This window comes from Erpetoichthys calabaricus, chromosome 2 (genome assembly GCF_900747795.2).
Source record: "Erpetoichthys calabaricus chromosome 2, fErpCal1.3, whole genome shotgun sequence".
NCBI classification, from domain to species: domain Eukaryota; kingdom Metazoa; phylum Chordata; class Cladistia; order Polypteriformes; family Polypteridae; genus Erpetoichthys; species Erpetoichthys calabaricus.
The window spans coordinates 219,309,997-219,328,135 of NC_041395.2; the positions used below are offsets into that span (position 1 = coordinate 219,309,997).

The following is an 18,139-nucleotide window of genomic DNA, read 5'->3' on the forward strand; positions in this document are numbered from 1 at the left end:
AGGACATGTCCGTGAAAGTGGTAATATTGTACTTCTACTCATGAACGCAAGCAGGTAACAGTAAGCAGGGGAACAGCAGTGGGTGCACTGAGAAACAACATAGATCAAGTAAAGATATTGTGTCTAGCTATTGTTTTACACAAAAGCAGAATTTAAAGAAAACATACAATGTGTGATGATGTTACATTGTGAGATTCATACTTCCAAAGATGAAACATTGATTTGTTGACTAAATCTTTATGCTGTTTAACATTAGTGAATTGATTCAGCCCTATATTTATTAATTTGTCAAAAAAAACTGTTTGCTAAAGAACAGCATACACCTTCACAAGACAATTAACAGGGCTAAAGAGTTCACAAGTGCAATGTCAGATTTAAAAATTGAATTTGACTATATTAGCAAAAGAATAGAAGGTAAGTAACCTCACAACTGAGGGATAAAAGGGAGGTCTTAGATGTATACTAGACCAAACAGCACAAGTGTCATTTGGGGCTATATTAATCAAATTACAAAGCACGTCAACTGCAATAGCAATAGCTAGTTTGAGCAGGGTAATATGAAAAAATGAACAGAGCTTTCAGTGCTAGCTGCCAAATGTAATATTTTAAAGTATTGTAGTGACAGGATTGTGATATATGCTGTAACAGGGACTGCACAAGATCATAGTTGAATGGGAGAAGAGCAAAATTAATATCCACAAAATGATTAAAACACTGCAAAATATTTAAGCATCTGATATAGAGATTTAGGACTGAAATAATACAATTAAGTTTAGATTGTAGCAAAGATGTGTGAGATAAGACTATAAAACTAGTTAGAGTGAAAGATTAGATTTGATGAGAATACATAAGGCTTCTTAAATTGTGCAGGTAATCAAATAAGAAGTAATTCAGTTGTGTAAGAGTTCATTTATATGTATATTGAGTTGAAGGATGTTTTATAGACATTCAGGCATTGAGATCATTGAGACAGGCAGTTTTTTGTAATGGCAGCTGTGCAATCTGCATAAGAGTGGTGCACAAGGTCATAACAAATCAAGTAACTTAGTGACAGCGTATAGATATTAAAAGAATTAGACCAAGTATGGATGCTTGAGGAACACTAAAGGAGAGATACTGCAGGGAGCTACATTCACAATTGAAAACAATGGTTTCCTTACAGCCCAGAAGATCAGATGGCTTGTATTTAAGAATAAGAGGTTTAAATCAGTCTAGCATAATTCTTAAAACTTTTCTTGTGGATTATGTTATCAACAGCATAGCAAACATGAGTAAATGAAAACAGTTTAATTACATTTTATAATCTCACTTATTTCTTACAGTTAAAAGATTTGTACAGTATGCTATAATGATCACTTAGCTGAAAATTTGCAGCTTTAATTTAAAGGTCATTTCAGAGTAACTGTTGCTGATAGATGCAGTAACTTCAGTATTCAATCCACATTTCTACATGAAGATTTGCTTCATGCTAATAAAATTAAGAAATTATCTTCAATGTACAATGTTTTAAGTTACTACACATACAAATTTTACCTAAAATCTTTTAAAAACATACTCAGGAAATTTCAATCTTTAGGGTCTACAAAGATAATACAGCATGTTGATAGTCACAATGCTATAATGTTAGAGAAATGCAGGAGGGAATATAAGTGACCTTTACCCAGATTTAAAGCTGTGTGGAGATTAGTTTTAAGCAAATTCCCATATGCTCCTCTTTCTGTGGTTGCAGTACTCTACCAGTTAAAGATCCTCTCGTAGACAGTGCCTCCCCTGTATATCAGGCTGTGGTCAAAGACAAGGAAAAAGGACAAAATCCTGAAATAGAGGAATGGGCTCGTCGAGCAGCCAACCTACAGTCCAAGTCCTTTCGTATTCTGGCTCATCTGACAGGAACAGAGTATTGTAAGTATTTTTTCCATACAGAAATTAATGTAATTGTCAGTGTTTTCTATATTTCTCTAACATAGAATAATATTTATGTTTTGTTTACATATTTATTAATGATTGTTTTCTGTTTATGCATTTTTGGTACTTTTGTCAATAGAAAAGTACATTTTTTGGGTCTCTTCTATTCACTTTTATTAGCTGTCCACAAGGATTGTTTTTTTGCCTGATGACCTTCTTACAGTATCTCTCAGTAGTTTTCCTAAGAATAGGTTTTTTACTTTAAGAAACTATCCCTCTGCTCAGACATCTTGATAAAATATTACTACAGGTAAGACTGATTATAGAAGACCTAACATGCAGAAAAATAAATAAAACATATGAATATTTTAGCTTTGTATTGAATTCACCTATTTCTTGCTAACCATGTAGAAAGTAATGGAGCTGTTCTCCCCGATTAATTCAGATGATGTGGTGTCTAAGTTAGTTAGGCAAGATGTAGGAGAGTATTTCAAACACAATAAAAGCAGTAAAAACATTAACAAACTGCAGTACAAACTTGTGTAGTTCTCCACCAACCATTTCCTAACCCATTTAGCATGGTCATGGCAGGTGATACTTATTCCATTAACACTAGAAGTAAGATAGAAAACAGCCCTGGACAGGGCAACAATCCATCACAAGACAAAGTTCACACAGATCTGAGCTAAGAAGAGGAACATTGGACTCTGGAGATTTGAGACTAACAATTGAATCCTTTGCTACAAGAACATAGTCAGTATGTAATATCTATAACCAGGAGCTTTATCTTCAGTACCTTATTAACTAGCACCTACAATCCACCAGTGTGGCTTTAGTGCTTAATGAATCTTTTTAAAAGCCATCTACTCTATCTAAATGAAATAAAAACTGCATGCATGGTTTTTTTGAAGGTTCCTAGAGATCATTTAATTGTTCAGTCAGCCAGCCCAGCAACAACAGACCTTGTTTTAGCTAAGCAAATATTTTTAGCACTTTATTCTGTTTTGTTTTTCTTTTTGCATGCGAATACTTTTCTTAATTTGAGAAACCATACTTTCTTTGGTGTTTCAGCAGAGATACTACTTTCATCATTATACCACGTGATTAATGTGACAGGACATAACTGTACTCCACTCCTCAAAACCGACATACATTCAGACACCATGAGAATTTTGATGAACTGAAAGCATTCCATTTTATAAAAAATGGTAGTTGCTTATAGGAATGAAATAAAACCTATACTCTTAAACCATTTAGTAGCATTCCTTGGTTTTAATTTGATTGGTTCTGTATTTAATATCTATAAGAGAGATACTGTATGTTTCTATGCTTTCAATTATAATGTAATTGTATTTTCACTTCTTAGATTAAATGAAAAAAATATCAATTAAAGATTCATAATCAGACATATCTTGCTCTTATTTAAAGGACCTGGTATTGTTCATATGTCCATGATAGAATGTAGAATTGTGTCAGTACTTCCAATTTTGGTGTATGTTGTTAAACTTGTCAAGAGGAAATCCACTCCTTTTCCTTTACATTTGAAAGGTTCAATGACCCACTAGCCCTTTATAACATGAAAAAATGTACATGGATAAGCACTGTTGTCTAGTGAGTAAAGGTGAGGATAAATACCTTGTTTTAATATAGTGTCTGCATACCTCTGTTCTGCTATAATTTCAGGTTTCCCAAGAATGATTATTTGAGGTCCAGCTTAATAATTATGCACCTAGTGCTTCCTAGAAACATAAAGTATTGAAGTGAATATTACTTGAATAACAAAAACATAACTAAAATTTAGATAAGAACTGAACGTTCATATTAAGTTTATAGTCATTTACCCTTAGGCCAAAGTAAATATAAAGATATTAGGTTGAAGTTGTATATAATTGTCTATATGTACAGTGTGTGTGTGTGTGTGTGTGTGTGTGTGTGTGTGTGTGTGTGTGTGTGTGTAATGAGAGGTTGCATCAACCATTCTCACCATCATAAATTCTATATATTTCCCTCATACCTGTTGATTTTCATTTGCTAAGGCTACAAAGATCTAGCAGCATGACTTTTTCTACATGACTCATTCCCAAAAACAGAGAATTAGTGAAGTTTTTTTTTTTTTTTTTCCTGGGCTCTTCTAGTAACGTAGCATAATGTCCAGCTGATGATATGGAGATAAAAATTTGTCCCACATTTTTGCCACATAGTTTCACAATCGCAACTTGGACACCACGCAACATTCACTTTAAATGACTTGGCATCCTTTGTAGTTCTTTAGTATTCCCTCTGGTTGAGGACAGTGATAACACACATTTTTGTAATGTGAAAAGGAAAAAGCAGCAGGACCAAATACATTCAAGATTTCACTTCTGAAATCAGTGGTGTTTGTAATCTGATGATTATTTATTAATTTGTTAACTGAAGGACAATTTAAACTCAAAAATATGTACTTGGTAGTTTTAAGTGCTGCTACTTTTGAAATGTTACACAATTCTATTCATGGGAAACTATATTTTTTAAGCTACTGTATATTGATTTTATCATATATACAGTATCTTGTCACATTAATGTATGCCTTTATTTTTCATTCTTTACAGTGCAAGACCCAGATGAAGATGCATTGAGGAGATCAAGGTAGGCAGCTAGCAGCAGCAGCAGGTCTCATGGCCACAAGCAGTTGAGTATGCATACATGTTACTCACATTCATAATTAAAACTGCACTAGAAACACAGAACACCTGGACCATCCCACAGATCCTAAGCTTTTTTTCACCCCAATCAGTTCAGCTTGCTTTTTTTTTTTTTTTTTTTTTTTTTTTTTACCAAGCCATTTAGGTTCTTCTTAGTGCCATTAAACTGTACTGCCTGGGATAAGGTGAGATATTTGGTCTCTTTTTAGTGTTGGATTAGGTAAGTGCAATGACACTTTGCTCTGTAGTTACAAGCACCAAAAACTATTGAATTGCAGGAGTATTTCAGCTCCAGCACTTGATGGTGATATGGATACACAATTGTTTATAAAGTGTACAAAAATTGTTGCTTGTGCCGTAGGCATATGCACCACTCAATGGAAAAGGTTTTATTACTTAAACAAGCCTGATCCTCAAATAGCTGACCACTTTAATGAAGGGTGTTTTTTTTTTTGCATTAGGATTCAAATCTAACTAGTGTAAGTTTTTTTTTTCTTTGATTTTATGATTTAACATGTTTAAAAACGGCCAAATTCTTTGTAAATCCCAGAGTTTAATGGCAGGGCAGCAGAGGCACAGAACCTAACCCATCTTTCTTCCCACTTTTCTCCCTCTCTTCTTTCTCTTTCTTCATGCCACAGGGAAAAGTTTGAATCTGAAGTAAAAGGCCCACGTTTTGCTAAATTGAGAAAATGGCACCATGGCCTGTCTGCACAAATCCTTAACATTCAGGGTTAACTGCCCATGTGTAATAGGGAAAAATATGATTAATAGAAAGAAAGGGAAAGGTGAAGCAGTAACAAGCTAGAAAAAAAAGTATTTAGCACCTGTGATGTGACATAGCATAGCTGATATAATATAGTTGCTTGAGAAGTGCTTGTTGTCAAATGTGATGTACTCTGCCACTGTAAGCTAGTTGTAATTATGTTAAGGCATTGATTCAGCTGATTGTGAAGAAAGGTGTTATTTGCTGTAAAACACAACACTGTATGTAAACGATTTGAAATGATTGATTTGGAAGGATTTTTAGAACTACTCCTGTTGATATTTCTGGACTTTTATAAACCTTCTTCCAATATTTATTTACACATACTTTTAATTTGGTTGACTAGCATTGCCCTAATGTTGATATTTGTAGTTTAAGCTTTAATTTTTGTATGTCTGGTGGCTTTTGAGACTTTTAAGCAATATCCCCAAAACACTACCATTTAGCCTTACCAAAAACTGCTAACTTTCCAGAGCTAAACTATCACAATTTTTAGAAGCGGGTGAACTTACTTAGACTGATCGGTCACCTTGCAGAAAGTATTTTTCTTACTGTCTGGTAAAGCAGGCCCAAAGGCACTAAACAACTGGTTAAAGTAGAAAGTTTACTGAAAATGTCGAGTACAGTGAAGGTAAACAGTGTAGGCAATTATCAACCATCCAACCCATTAATAAGCATATCGTTTTGGCAATTAATTTTAAATAAGGACGTAAAAAATTTTGAGATTCGCTAAACAATTGCGCCATTCATTTTAAAATTTGTTATATGGAAAAAAAACTGTTGCATCAGTAAATCGACGGCCATAATAATCCAAATGATGTATTTGACAATAAAGGTAAAAGAAGACAGTTATCAAAAATATGCTTTTTGTTTCTTCACCTCAGTTAACTCTGATGTTATCAGTTGCTTTCAGTTTGGAAAAGTAAACATACAGTTGTAATATTCTTTGTAGAATGTTTGTTTTTAATGTAACAAATAACTATGATTTTTGACAAAATAAGAACTTTATAAATTTAATAAATGCTGCTAAAGTATCTTTAATGCATATACCCTGCTAAGTTGAGGTTTGAAGGCTTAAATTTGCACAGTAAAATGTAATGCTTTGCTTCTGTTTTTAAATTATGGTCAACACACTTAATTTATACCAAAACATTAAATTTCTTATTAAACACTACCTTCTTTACCAATTTCTATTTTTTCTGTTTGAAGAGTATATTTAATGTTTTATTGAAGGAAATAGAGCTGATGGAGGAAAAACAGGCATCGGGTTTGTTTCACAGCACCGAGCTTGTATGTGAAGCTCATAAGATGCTGAGGCATAATTGAACATGACATATGATGTATTCAAAATTAAAGGAACGCTTAACATTTCTATATTATATTAAATATTGCAGAAAGAAGCTGTTGTTTTGGACTGGTGCCCTTTGTGGGGCTGTTTCCTGCCCTGCTGCGAAAGGGTTCAGCCCAACACAACCCTGAGTTGAATTAGGCAGGTTTAAGAATGAGGTGAGAAGAGAAAATCTGTATTTGTATTTTTGAATAAGGGATTATCAGTTTATTATGTTAAATATTCCCACATAAGAATGTAAATGAATGGTTTTGATCAGTTTTGATAAGGGGGAATTCTTTGTCATGCTAGATTGGCACTGCATTCAAATGGATAAACTATATCGGGATGAGGAATGTATATTGTTAATATTCATTTTAAGTAATATATGTTAGTCTTTATTTTTGGGTGTTTTAGCAAAAATATTTTTGGATTATTATGGACCATCTTTGCAATGCATATAACAAATCCTAAAACATTTTCTATAGATCCTTTATATTTTAAAAGTTGTTCTCCTGAAATCAGTTTAAAATTTCAACACTGTTTGTAAATCATAGCCTTTCCTATTAGCCTTTGCATTATATTAACAAGGCCGGGGCACTGTTTCCCTTGTTTCTGATATATGAGATTGTTTATGGTAAATAAAAATCATATTCATGTAAATAGGAAAAGGGAAGATACAGATGTCTCTCTTCTAGCTGTATACCATGTGTGTTCAGCCTAAAGCAATGTTTGTAAATCCAACCTCTCAACTTTCCCAAGTCAACCCTGTATCTTTCCATATTCCCTGTTGTTATAGGGCACTTGCACCTGGTATTTTGGTCCTTTTCATTTAACTATCCAGAATTAATTTTCTGTTCATTAAAATTTAATGGGCATGAACATATAGAATATCCTCCTTGTTTATAAAGGTCTACTTTCTTTTGTGGCAGGTTGAGAGGTCTGCATGCAGTTTCAGTTTTACTCTGGCTGTAGAATCAAAATCACTCTGTATATAGTGACACATTTCTTCTGAAATAAAGATAATTGAAAAATTAAAAGTTGACAGACAAAAAGTCATTTCTCTTTCTCTTCCTTTATCAAATCATAAATGGGATTCAAAAGCACTTTTGTTACACTGAAAAAACATCAAGAATATATTGTAGTGTAATTAACTTAAAAGTAAAAATGATAAAACTGGACTAATCACAGTTTACTTCCATATAAATGTCATATTTAACTGTGAGATATTAGCATCAAATAAATGTTAAAATTATTATATGCATTTCATAATGATTAATGTGATTTGCTTTAAGCAGTGCCTTTAAAACTTGAGTATTTACTACCACCAAGAAAACATTGTGATTTTATAGTGAACTCGGAAATATTTGTGTAACTTCTGATCAATTTAAATTGTAATACTTGGACTTCTTTCAGTCTTCCTCATATTAAAAGATTTCAAAAACCATTTAAACTCAAGTTTTTTCCAAAAGATAAATTACACTTGAAATTAGCAGTACTGACAAGTATTTTATCTAAATATTACTTATAACAACAAAACCCTTATTTTATATCCTGCTGTGTTAGAGAGAGGCACAACAGAGTCATGCAGAGATAGGGGCGAATAAGCCAGGTGGGGTTACTAGATGCAAATGAAGAATTTGTTTGATATACAGTACATCATCATTATTCTATGTACCAGTTTTCAATTTGATCATACATTTTTGACATAACATATATGCCCTGTCTGCACTGACTAATTACACATTAGTAGTCTTATTTGATTGTATGAGGTTAATCTAACCTGTGTTCTAAAATTATTAAGTCACTGCAAAAACAAAGTCATGGAAAATGTACTATGACTATTACTTTTATTCACTGTATAAAGGGAAACAAATGTCTTACTAGACATAACCTGAAGGGTGTATTTGGACATTTATTTTCAATTTTTTTGTGCATTGGTGGTATTGTTGTTTATTTGCAAGCTTCAGAAGGACTCAAATGTGTTTTAAACTAGACTGATCCTTCCCAAACTAAATGGAGGTGCAGTACTTTGAGGCAACTGCACTTCTATAACTTACACACTTGCAGCAATAATGAAACACTTTAATTTTTTTACATCAATGTGTCAAAAATTGAAGGAAATCGCGTCTTTCCTTATTGATAGTCTTATTAAAAATGTTCAATGGTTTTTCAAACTTTCAGCTGTTAAGAGGCTCCTTTCATGTATGTAGTGTTCTCAGCATTGCACAAATTCATTCATTGGTTTTTATCTTGTAAAGAATAATCACACAGCATAGTATAAATCAAACAGTAAAAATATTATACATTATTTTGGTAAATACATTTTTACGTTCAAATTAGAATCTATAATTTTTATTTCATTTGAATATATTATGATTGCTTTTTATCACTGTTTGTTTTACAGTATACTTTTAAGAGATCCTGCTTCTAGCTGCCATTCTTTTTCTGAACCAAATATTTCTTGTACAATATCATTGGGAGTAGACTTAATTTTAACTTTGCACAGCAGAAGGCTTAACTATAAACCTGTCTAAGAAAAAGTATACAATAAAGCACATTATTTCAAAAAGCCATTAAGCTAGAAATTTTGAAGGCCAAGATTTTAATCAATTTCTATCAGTAAAGTATTGTTTAAAATACAATACATAATTGAACTTCCTATTCAATTGCAGTGTCTGAATTTAGACTTTTATTGAATCCTTTATTTCACAGTTCTGTTTATTTTTCTTAGTTTAGGTATGTCCAATTTTAGTTGTGTTAAAATCTCAGTCATTATTTGTTACAGTAAATAATTAGAAGACCTATGAAGGAGCAATTCATTCAATGTTTTATTTGTTTTTTTTTTTTTTGTTTTCAAAATAAACAGAAGTAATTAAAATTGAGGGAAAAGGTAATTTGTTATAGTATTCAATACACTTCTTTATTGTATGTCTTTGAAAAGTGAAGTGTACAGATTGATAATTCTAACTGCAAAAAAATCATTAAATTCAACAGTCTTCTGTTGATTCTAAATTTGTTACACACTGGAACCCAAAGCCATAATAGTACCTAGAAGCAGAACTGATAAAAACCCTTGGAGATCCGTGATATGACTGATCTCTTCTAATCGCATATGAAAACTTTTAAAACAAAAATGTATATGTTAAACATTAAAAGATTATTATGAGTACTCACAAATGAAAATATGTAAGTAATATGGAGTTAGCATAGGGTTGCATCAGTGTGCATCTACATAGGAACAAAAAAGGTTAAATATTATTTCCATGGTGAAAAGGAAAGAAGGTTAAAGACACAATATTTCGGTCATATATAGCTTTATGTCCCTAGGTATTCTTACACAGTAACAGTTTAACAAGCTTGATGGACTAAATAGTCTCCTTTTTGTCATCAAACACCATATTTTATGTTTTTATTTGTGCTTCTCCATGTCCTCCTCACCAGACTTCTGTTTGATATAAGATACCTGCTCTCATTTAAAATGTATTTCATTGAAACTATTTCCCTTTTAATCATACATACAGTACTGTGCAAAAGTTTTAGGCAGGTGTGAAAAAATGCTGTAAACAAAGAATGCTTTCAGAAATATAAATAATGATTGTTTATTGTTATCAATTTACACTATGCAAAGTGAGCGAACAAAAGAAAAATCTAAATCAAATCAATATTTGGTGTTACTACCTTTTGCCTTCAAACCAGCATCAATTCTTATAGGTACACTTGAACAAAGTCAGGGATTTTGTAGGATTATAGTCAGGTGTATGCTCAACCAATTATACCAAACAGGTGCTAATGATCATCAATGTCACACGTAGGTTGAAACACAGTCATTAACTGAAACAGAAACAGCTGTGTAGGAGGCTTAAAACTGGGTGAGGAACAGCCAAACTCTGCTACCAAAGTGAGGTTGTGGAAGACAGTTTCATGTCATGGCAAGATTGAGCACAGCAACAAGACACAAGGTAGTTCTACTGCATCAGCAAGGTCTCTCCCAGACAAAGATTTCAAAGCAGACTGGGGTTTCAAGATGTGCTGTTCAAGCTCTTTTGAAGAAGCACAAAGAAACGGGCAACGTTGAGGATCGTAGACGCAGTGGTCGGCCAAGAAAACATAATGCAGCAGATGAAAGACACATCAAGCTTATTACCCTTCGAAATCGGAAGATGTCCAGCTGTGCCATCAGCTCAGAACTGGCAGAAACCAGTGGGACCCAGGTAAACCCATCTACTGTCCGGAGAAGTCTGGCCAGAAGTGGTCTTCATGGAAGAGTTGCAGCCAAAAAGCCATACCTCCGACGTGGAAACAAAGCCAAGCAACTCAAATATGCACGAAAACATAGAAACTGGGATGCAGAAAAATGGCAGCAGGTGCTCTGGACTGATGAGTCAAAATTTGAAATATTTGGCTGTAGCAGAAGGCAGTTTGTTCGTCGAAGGGCTGGAGAGCGGTACAATAATGAGTGTCTGCAGGCAACAGTGAAGCATGGTGCAGGTTCTTTGAACGTTTGGGGCTGCATTTCTGCAAATGGATTTTGGAGATTTGGTCAGGATTAATGGTGTTCTCAATGCTGAGAAATACAGGCAGATACTTCTCCATCATGCAATACCATCAGGGAGGTGTATGATTGGCCCCAAATTTATTCTGCAGCAGAACAACAACCCCAAACATACAGCCAAAGTCATTAAGAACTATCTTCAGCGTAAAGAAGAACAAGAAGTCCTGGGAGTGATGATATGGCCCTGATCTCAACATCATCGAGTGTGTCTGAGATTACATGAAGAAACAGAAGGATATGAGGAAGCCTACATCCACAGAAGATCTGTGGTTAGTTCTCCAAGATGTTTGGAACAACCTACCAGCCGAGTTCCTTCAAAAACTATGTGCAAGTGTACCTAGAAGAATTGATGCTGTTTTGAAGGCAAAGGGTGGTCACACCAAATATTGATTTGATTTAGATTTCTCTTTTGTTCATTCACTGCATTTTGTTGATTGATGAAAATAAATGATTAACACTTCCATTTTTGAAAGCATTCTTTGTTTACAGTATGCCTAAAACTTTTGCACAGTACTGTATGTTCTGCCTTTATTGGCTGGATATATTAGAAAGCAAGCAAGCAATCTTAGCAAGATAATCATACATTAAATGTACACGTTTCACTTTAATCAATAGGAAACTTAAAGTAATGTTTCACCCGCATCTCATCTGCAAAAGCTTGTAGTACCATTCATGGTACTGTCCTTTCTTACATTTATTGGAGGACTGTATGTCACAAGGTACCCTTTTACTCTTATTTGGCTCTCTGTGATTTTTTATGGAAAATCCTTGAGTTAAATGTGCTTCTTTATTTATTTATTTGGGTGACATTTGAGGTCAACATGGATATATAAAACAATGTAAAAAAAATCTTCAAAAACATAAACTATGGTATGGCTGTCTATATTAGACTTAAAGAGAAACAGTATTTAACCCAGCAAGAGTGACAGATCTCAATAAACAAAATCTTGTTCCCATAATTTATAATCTGCAATACTAAGGTACCTTATTTTTTATTAATATTCTTTATTTAGCAAAGAGCTTTAACCAAAGTAAATTCTTGTTAACACAGTAACCAATGCTTTCCTTTTGTTTTTGAGTTGTGTAACTTGTATGTTTAAAAAAAAAATATACATGAAGATTATTGATATTCTGCGGTGGGTTGGCACCCTGCCCAGGATTGTTTCTTGCCTTGTGCCCTGTGTTGGCTGGGATTGGCTCCAGCAGACCCCCGTGACCCTGTGTTCGGATTCAGCGGGTTGGAAAATGGATGGATTATTCATATTGAGTTCAGCTACTTGATTTACAGCAGAAACTGATTATTATGCTATGCAGCTGTGACTGTGAAATACTGAAAACAGCTTTTCTGCTAGACTATTAAGATCTGTAAAAGTGGTATTCCTATGTACAGTATCATCTCAATAGAAAATGCAGATGCTATAATTTGAACTTTGCATTTGGTTTGCTTTGCCTAACACTGACACCAGGTGACCTAAATTATTATTGCAGACAATAAACTGAGATTCATATTACCCTGCTGCAGCTCAGCTTTGCTGAGTACATTAATCAAACATACAGTATTTCAAAAAGACTTCATTCCAAGAACCTTACTTATGTTGCTTATAGCTAGGTTTGAGAAAGAGAGTACTTAAATTATTTTTAGTAATATGTATTCAGCTGTAGATATTTAAATTTCTTAAGGCAACAATTCACACACACTGATTTTGTTGCATTAACTATATTTTATTATTAAAGAAACTGACATGACTAGTGAATGATGATTACAGTGTAAGAGAACAAGATCAAAAGATTGTCATGGATTTTTAAGTCTTGTGCTTTACTGGAAAGCAATCTTGTAATTTTTTGTTTACATTTATGAATGGAGTTTTGGTCCTTATCCCAGCATTTTACTCTTCTGATCTAGGATTATTACATAAAAGATTTAACACTCTGGGTTGTAAGCAGTTTACTTCTGGAATCACTAGGAAACTTATAGAACTGTGAATCCCAGAAACGTAAAAATTACAAGACCAGAGCAACTAATATTACAATATTTATTATAGATGAATCTGATAACCAATTAGTTTGTCACTGTTTTTGTTCCAAGAAATGTATAATGATACAGAGAGATTTAGCCTGGGCAGAGTAATGTGGAGAGCAGCAAAAAACAGTTTGTAAATGAAGCTTACCTGAAATTCTGACACGTGGGCCTCAATCCATCTTTTGGAAAGGAAGTAGAACCCAAGACATAAATACAGGAAATGGGGTGCATTTAGTCAGAGAAGACTTTGTGAAAGGCTCAGCTGTTTCTAAACACCTACAAGGTAAACCTGCTTGTCTGCTTGTGACATAGGGAAATTCTTCCAGACTGCTGTGCGTTTATGACTATGAAAAATGACACTAACATTTTTTTTATCAACTTTTAATCATTTAATTATATACCCTGTTTTAATTCAAGAATTACTTGCTGCTTGCATTGCATGCAGGAACCAGTAGTGCTTGTATGGCTGATGAATACCTTATAGCCGGCTTCTTGTATTCTCACACTCAAATACACTATTTTCCCTTCTTCTCAGTTTATCCACTCCTCTCCATCAAACACCATTTGATGTTGTTTTGTTTTTCTTTAATTTCTTTAAGTCTACTCTCGTATGTCATTTTGTGTTATGTTTCTTATGCTCTTCACTCTTTCAGTCAAATCAATACATATAATTGTCTTTCTCCATTTTTCAGTTTTTCTCTGTTTATTGTTCCCTCTCTCATTCTTTTCATGTGTGACCCATTCAAACTTTTTTCCTTCTCCTTCTTCACTTTTTTGATAAACACCTCTCATCTTTACCTTTTTAGCTTCTCCTTCCTCTGTCTTTGTTCATCTAAGATCTGTCTGTACTCTTTCTTGTAGTATTTATCTTTTTTCCCTTGCATCATTAATACTGTCCCTTATGTCAATATACATCCTACTTTTGATTTATTCTTCCTTTTTGTAGTTTATGTCCTTACATTTATATCTCATTATCATATCGTAAAATTTTGAATGTAGCTTTCTAGGCAACAATTCATTTGCTGATACACATATAGTACCCTGTAAAAGCATACATGTAAAAGTGCATTTCTTATGAAGTTTGTTCAGAATGTACTTTATTCATACGCAGTATTCATTAAAATACTGTTCAGAAGCCAGAGGGTTATCTGCCTTTATTTTTAATGAACAGAGAACTATTGTATTTTTAAGGAATTCCATCTGTTTTTTCTGAGTAGAGAGTGAATGTGTCACTGTTGCCATTTAGTCAAATATTAGCATTGCTTCCACGTTTGTTTTGTTTTCCTTTTTGGAAACAATTATATTTTTTAGCATTTCCCTTTAAGGAGTAGTTTGTCTTTTACTAGTGTTTACTATATAGTACAGGATAAAAGTAATACATGAATATGTAACATAGTCATGTTGGTATGGAAAGCAAAGCAGAATAAACCTTCACCAAAAAGCTGCCTTTTTATTTATTATTGTTATAGGTAAATATCATTAACTTAGCTATTTTCTTTTGTCGACAGTAGGATGTTAGTTAGTGAGCAGTGAGCTGGTTAACTTAGCGTCTTTAATATGTTGTCGTCATCTAAGCAACTGTGACAATCTTGTTGGTCTTTCTTATGTGCCTGTGATCTTTTGTGCCATGCTTTATTTTAGTACTCTGTTCTGAAGCTTTTTATAATAATACAAGGCTCAGTCTATGCTGTTTTTTTATTTAGTACTGTATATAAACATATAAGGATGCTTTAAAATATATATATATATATAATATATATATATGACATTGTTCGTGTAATGTGCTTACGTTATGTAACAAGCTACTTATTAATATACTAACAAAGGTCCTGAATTCACCTTAGTTTACAGTCTGTTTTACACTTTAAAAACCTGGATTTGAAAGATAGGTTTTTTAAACCATTTATATTTACGATTGTATTCTAATTATCTTTTTGTGATTCTGATTGATCTTGTTTCACCCCATAGCTTGCCCTGCTCTAATCAAATAGCATCTCTCATTGACTATGTGCTCATTGCATGTTATTTATATAAACCTGTTCCCTTCCCCTAAACCAGTGTTTGATCCCTTCATCCATCAGCTGGGCCTGGCTGCACTGGAAGTGTGCAGAAAATTCATATATGTATACATTTTACAAGTAACATTTAATAGGAAAGCCGTGAGTTTCCTGCACACTAATATGGACTAATCATCAACCCTGTGAAAGAATAATTTCCCTATGTTGTTAGCTGAGCCAAGCAGACTTTGTCAATAAAAGGTGCTATAGGTCTCAGCTAAGCCTTGCTGTGGGCCATAAAAGTACCCTCTTCCCAACCCCACCCCAACTTCCCCATCTGTCGTGGCTGAGAAAGAGATATTTGGCTTTTTCTATAAAAGTGCCTTTGGAAAAAAAATAAGACCTATTTACATTTCAAGATGGAGAGAGAAGCATGGAAGTGACTCACGTTTAACCTCTTTTGCTTTTTTGTAGAAGCTGTCTTGTCTTTTCCATCTTCTCTCTGTCTCTCTCTCTCTTTCTCTCTCTGTTAGTCTGTTTATATTGTTAAAGGTCATCCACAAAACATAAGACTGTCTACTGAGACTCTGAACCCCTTCTATACCATTAGGGTAAGAGGACTACTTTAAAAACAATTCAAATATATACTTTTTTATAGTTTGCAGTTTATAATTCAGAAATAATTTTTAGTGATGAGGCTTGTTGATATATTTTCACACAGCATTTTTAAACATATTTAACAATACAGCTCATAGGCTGAATCAATCTTTATGGCATGGTTGTAGGTTTTTTTGTAAGTCAATAATATTTATATGCAGCCATTTATCTCTGGCCTTTACAGTGTCACTTCTAGCTTGACTAGAAAAAAGAATTTAGTCTGGCTTTTTATGGCCAAATATTTTAATGGAATTCCAACAATTAAGTTTCTAATTAGAGCTAATATCACATAGCCTGCATGTTTTTGTTATATACCATACAATTTTAAAAATGTTCGGGATTAGAATTTTTACTCCAGGAGATATGAAGTAGCCTTGCATCATATAGGGATTTCTGGTTTTGTTCTCAAATCAAATTTCATTGAGTGCAATGATTGTTTATCTGCCAGATTTACGAGGGAATGAGAGCCATTTCATGTGTGAAACAAGGTTCATGAAAAATAAAATGAGTAAGTGTGATGCCAAGTTGGTTTTTTTTTTGTTTTGTTTTTTTTAAGGAAATCGGTAGTAAAGTAAAACATGACAGTTAACTGTATAATAGCTTTTGATTACAGTCTTGTGTTTTGAGGATCTCAACAACAGCTCACTTGCTTCTTACAGTACATTTTGTTCATATATAAAATCTTCAACACGACCTAGTTTGGAAAATGAATCCCTTCTGGAACAATTGTGTTAAAGATGTATCTTACACATATTTATAGATGGCAAAGAGTGGAATATCTAATGAACACTAGGCAATCTCAGAATGAGACTTGAAGAGTGACAAATATAATTATTTGCTAAATATCGGTTAATTATATAGATTTTCCTAAGTACAGTTTTTTATATTATATCTTCGAGAGTATTTTGTGTCTTGGTAGGTCTGTTATTTTCAGTGTTTTTAGTTTATATGACACAAATTTGCCTAACAGTTATTGTTTCTTCTCTGACTCACTGTCTAACTCTTAATTTCACTGTAAAGATTTTTTTTTTTTTTAACTTTTCCTCGGCATCTATTAGTTTATTTTAAATTTTTTTAAATGTACCACTCTGTGAAACATCTGGTGTATCTTCCCCTGAAATTTTGCTGTTGCTTTTTATGTCCTTTATTTATTTTTTTTAGCTTTCCTCTTAATTCCTCTGCCTATCACCAAATGTTATTACCCACCTTCCCTAATACCATGCTCACATACACAAGCCGGCTATACAGTTACACACCTCTAACTATAAAGAGTATTCCAGGCTTTGAAATCTTGTGATATTTCCAGTTTACTCTCTTTTTACGTTGATTTTTACTGTTGAATATTTTCAGTGCTACTAGAGCTGACCTAGAAGCGTTTGTTCAGCTTTTATCTATTTTAACAGAAGTAAGCTAGAATAATAGATAACAGAAGGCTAATTTCTGCAACAATGACCTGTCAATGTCATTCTAAATATGTTTATTTCTCCTTTGACTGATGTGAGTATCTGGAGATTTCATAAGAAGTGGCCAATGGGATTTTGAAGGCCTGTTGCTGCTAGGTGCCTGCCAAGCCATCCTCATATTGCATGAAGCAACTACTGGGTTCTCTGCATTCATTCTTTTCCTGTCAGTTATATATGTCACAGTTCCCTTCATCACAATTCTTTTGTCATTTTTAGAACTAACTGAATGCAATCACATACTCAAAATTCATTTTTACTTTGTGGTGTTGCACGAAATTTGATTAGATGCTTTAAAAAGTATTATAAAATATTGCAATAATCTTTTTTTTTTTCTTCAGAAAGACAAAGAACACAATATGTCCTTATAGATGAGCCTAACAAGAAATCAGACTCTAACTTTAATAGGGGGGATTTATTGGCTAGTATTTTAGTTTGCTGTTGGTTATATGTAACAATAGTCAGTTGAATGACATTTATTTGGAAGTATTTAAGGTAATCTAGATAATACATTTGCAGTTTTGCTGAATGGCATTCGAGTTTGTTCATTACATTATTTTATGCAAGTGTCATATATGCATAGAAAACAACACTAAGAAATGATAGTAACAGCCAATTAAGTTGACCAACTGACAAATTTTGGAGGTAACAGTACTTTAGAAAGACCTCTTCATTCCACACATCTAAAACACATATTTACATTCAAAGACAGAATTGGGTAAAATCTAAAATACCTGAATACGTAGGACTATAGCTAAATAGGTTACT

At 33.3% G+C, this 18,139-nt stretch overlaps 1 protein-coding gene across 12 annotated transcripts in view; it reads left to right on the forward strand.

Moving 5' to 3' along the window:
- ldb3a (LIM domain binding 3a) overlaps nucleotides 1-18,139 on the forward strand; it is a 150,764-nt gene that overhangs the window by 91,244 nt on the left and 41,381 nt on the right. For 8 of the 12 annotated variants that reach the window (XM_051922640.1, XM_051922639.1, XM_051922643.1 and 5 more), the window contains 2 exons: nucleotides 1,730-1,902; nucleotides 4,497-4,533. The exons of 3 other annotated variants lie outside the window; for them this stretch is intronic. In XM_051922640.1, the coding sequence (XP_051778600.1) occupies nucleotides 1,730-1,902; nucleotides 4,497-4,533 (210 nt within the window). Of the gene's footprint in view, nucleotides 1-1,729; nucleotides 1,903-4,496; nucleotides 4,534-5,230; nucleotides 7,738-18,139 lie in introns of those variants that run through there. One more of the 12 variants, XM_051922650.1, reaches the window with a different exon arrangement.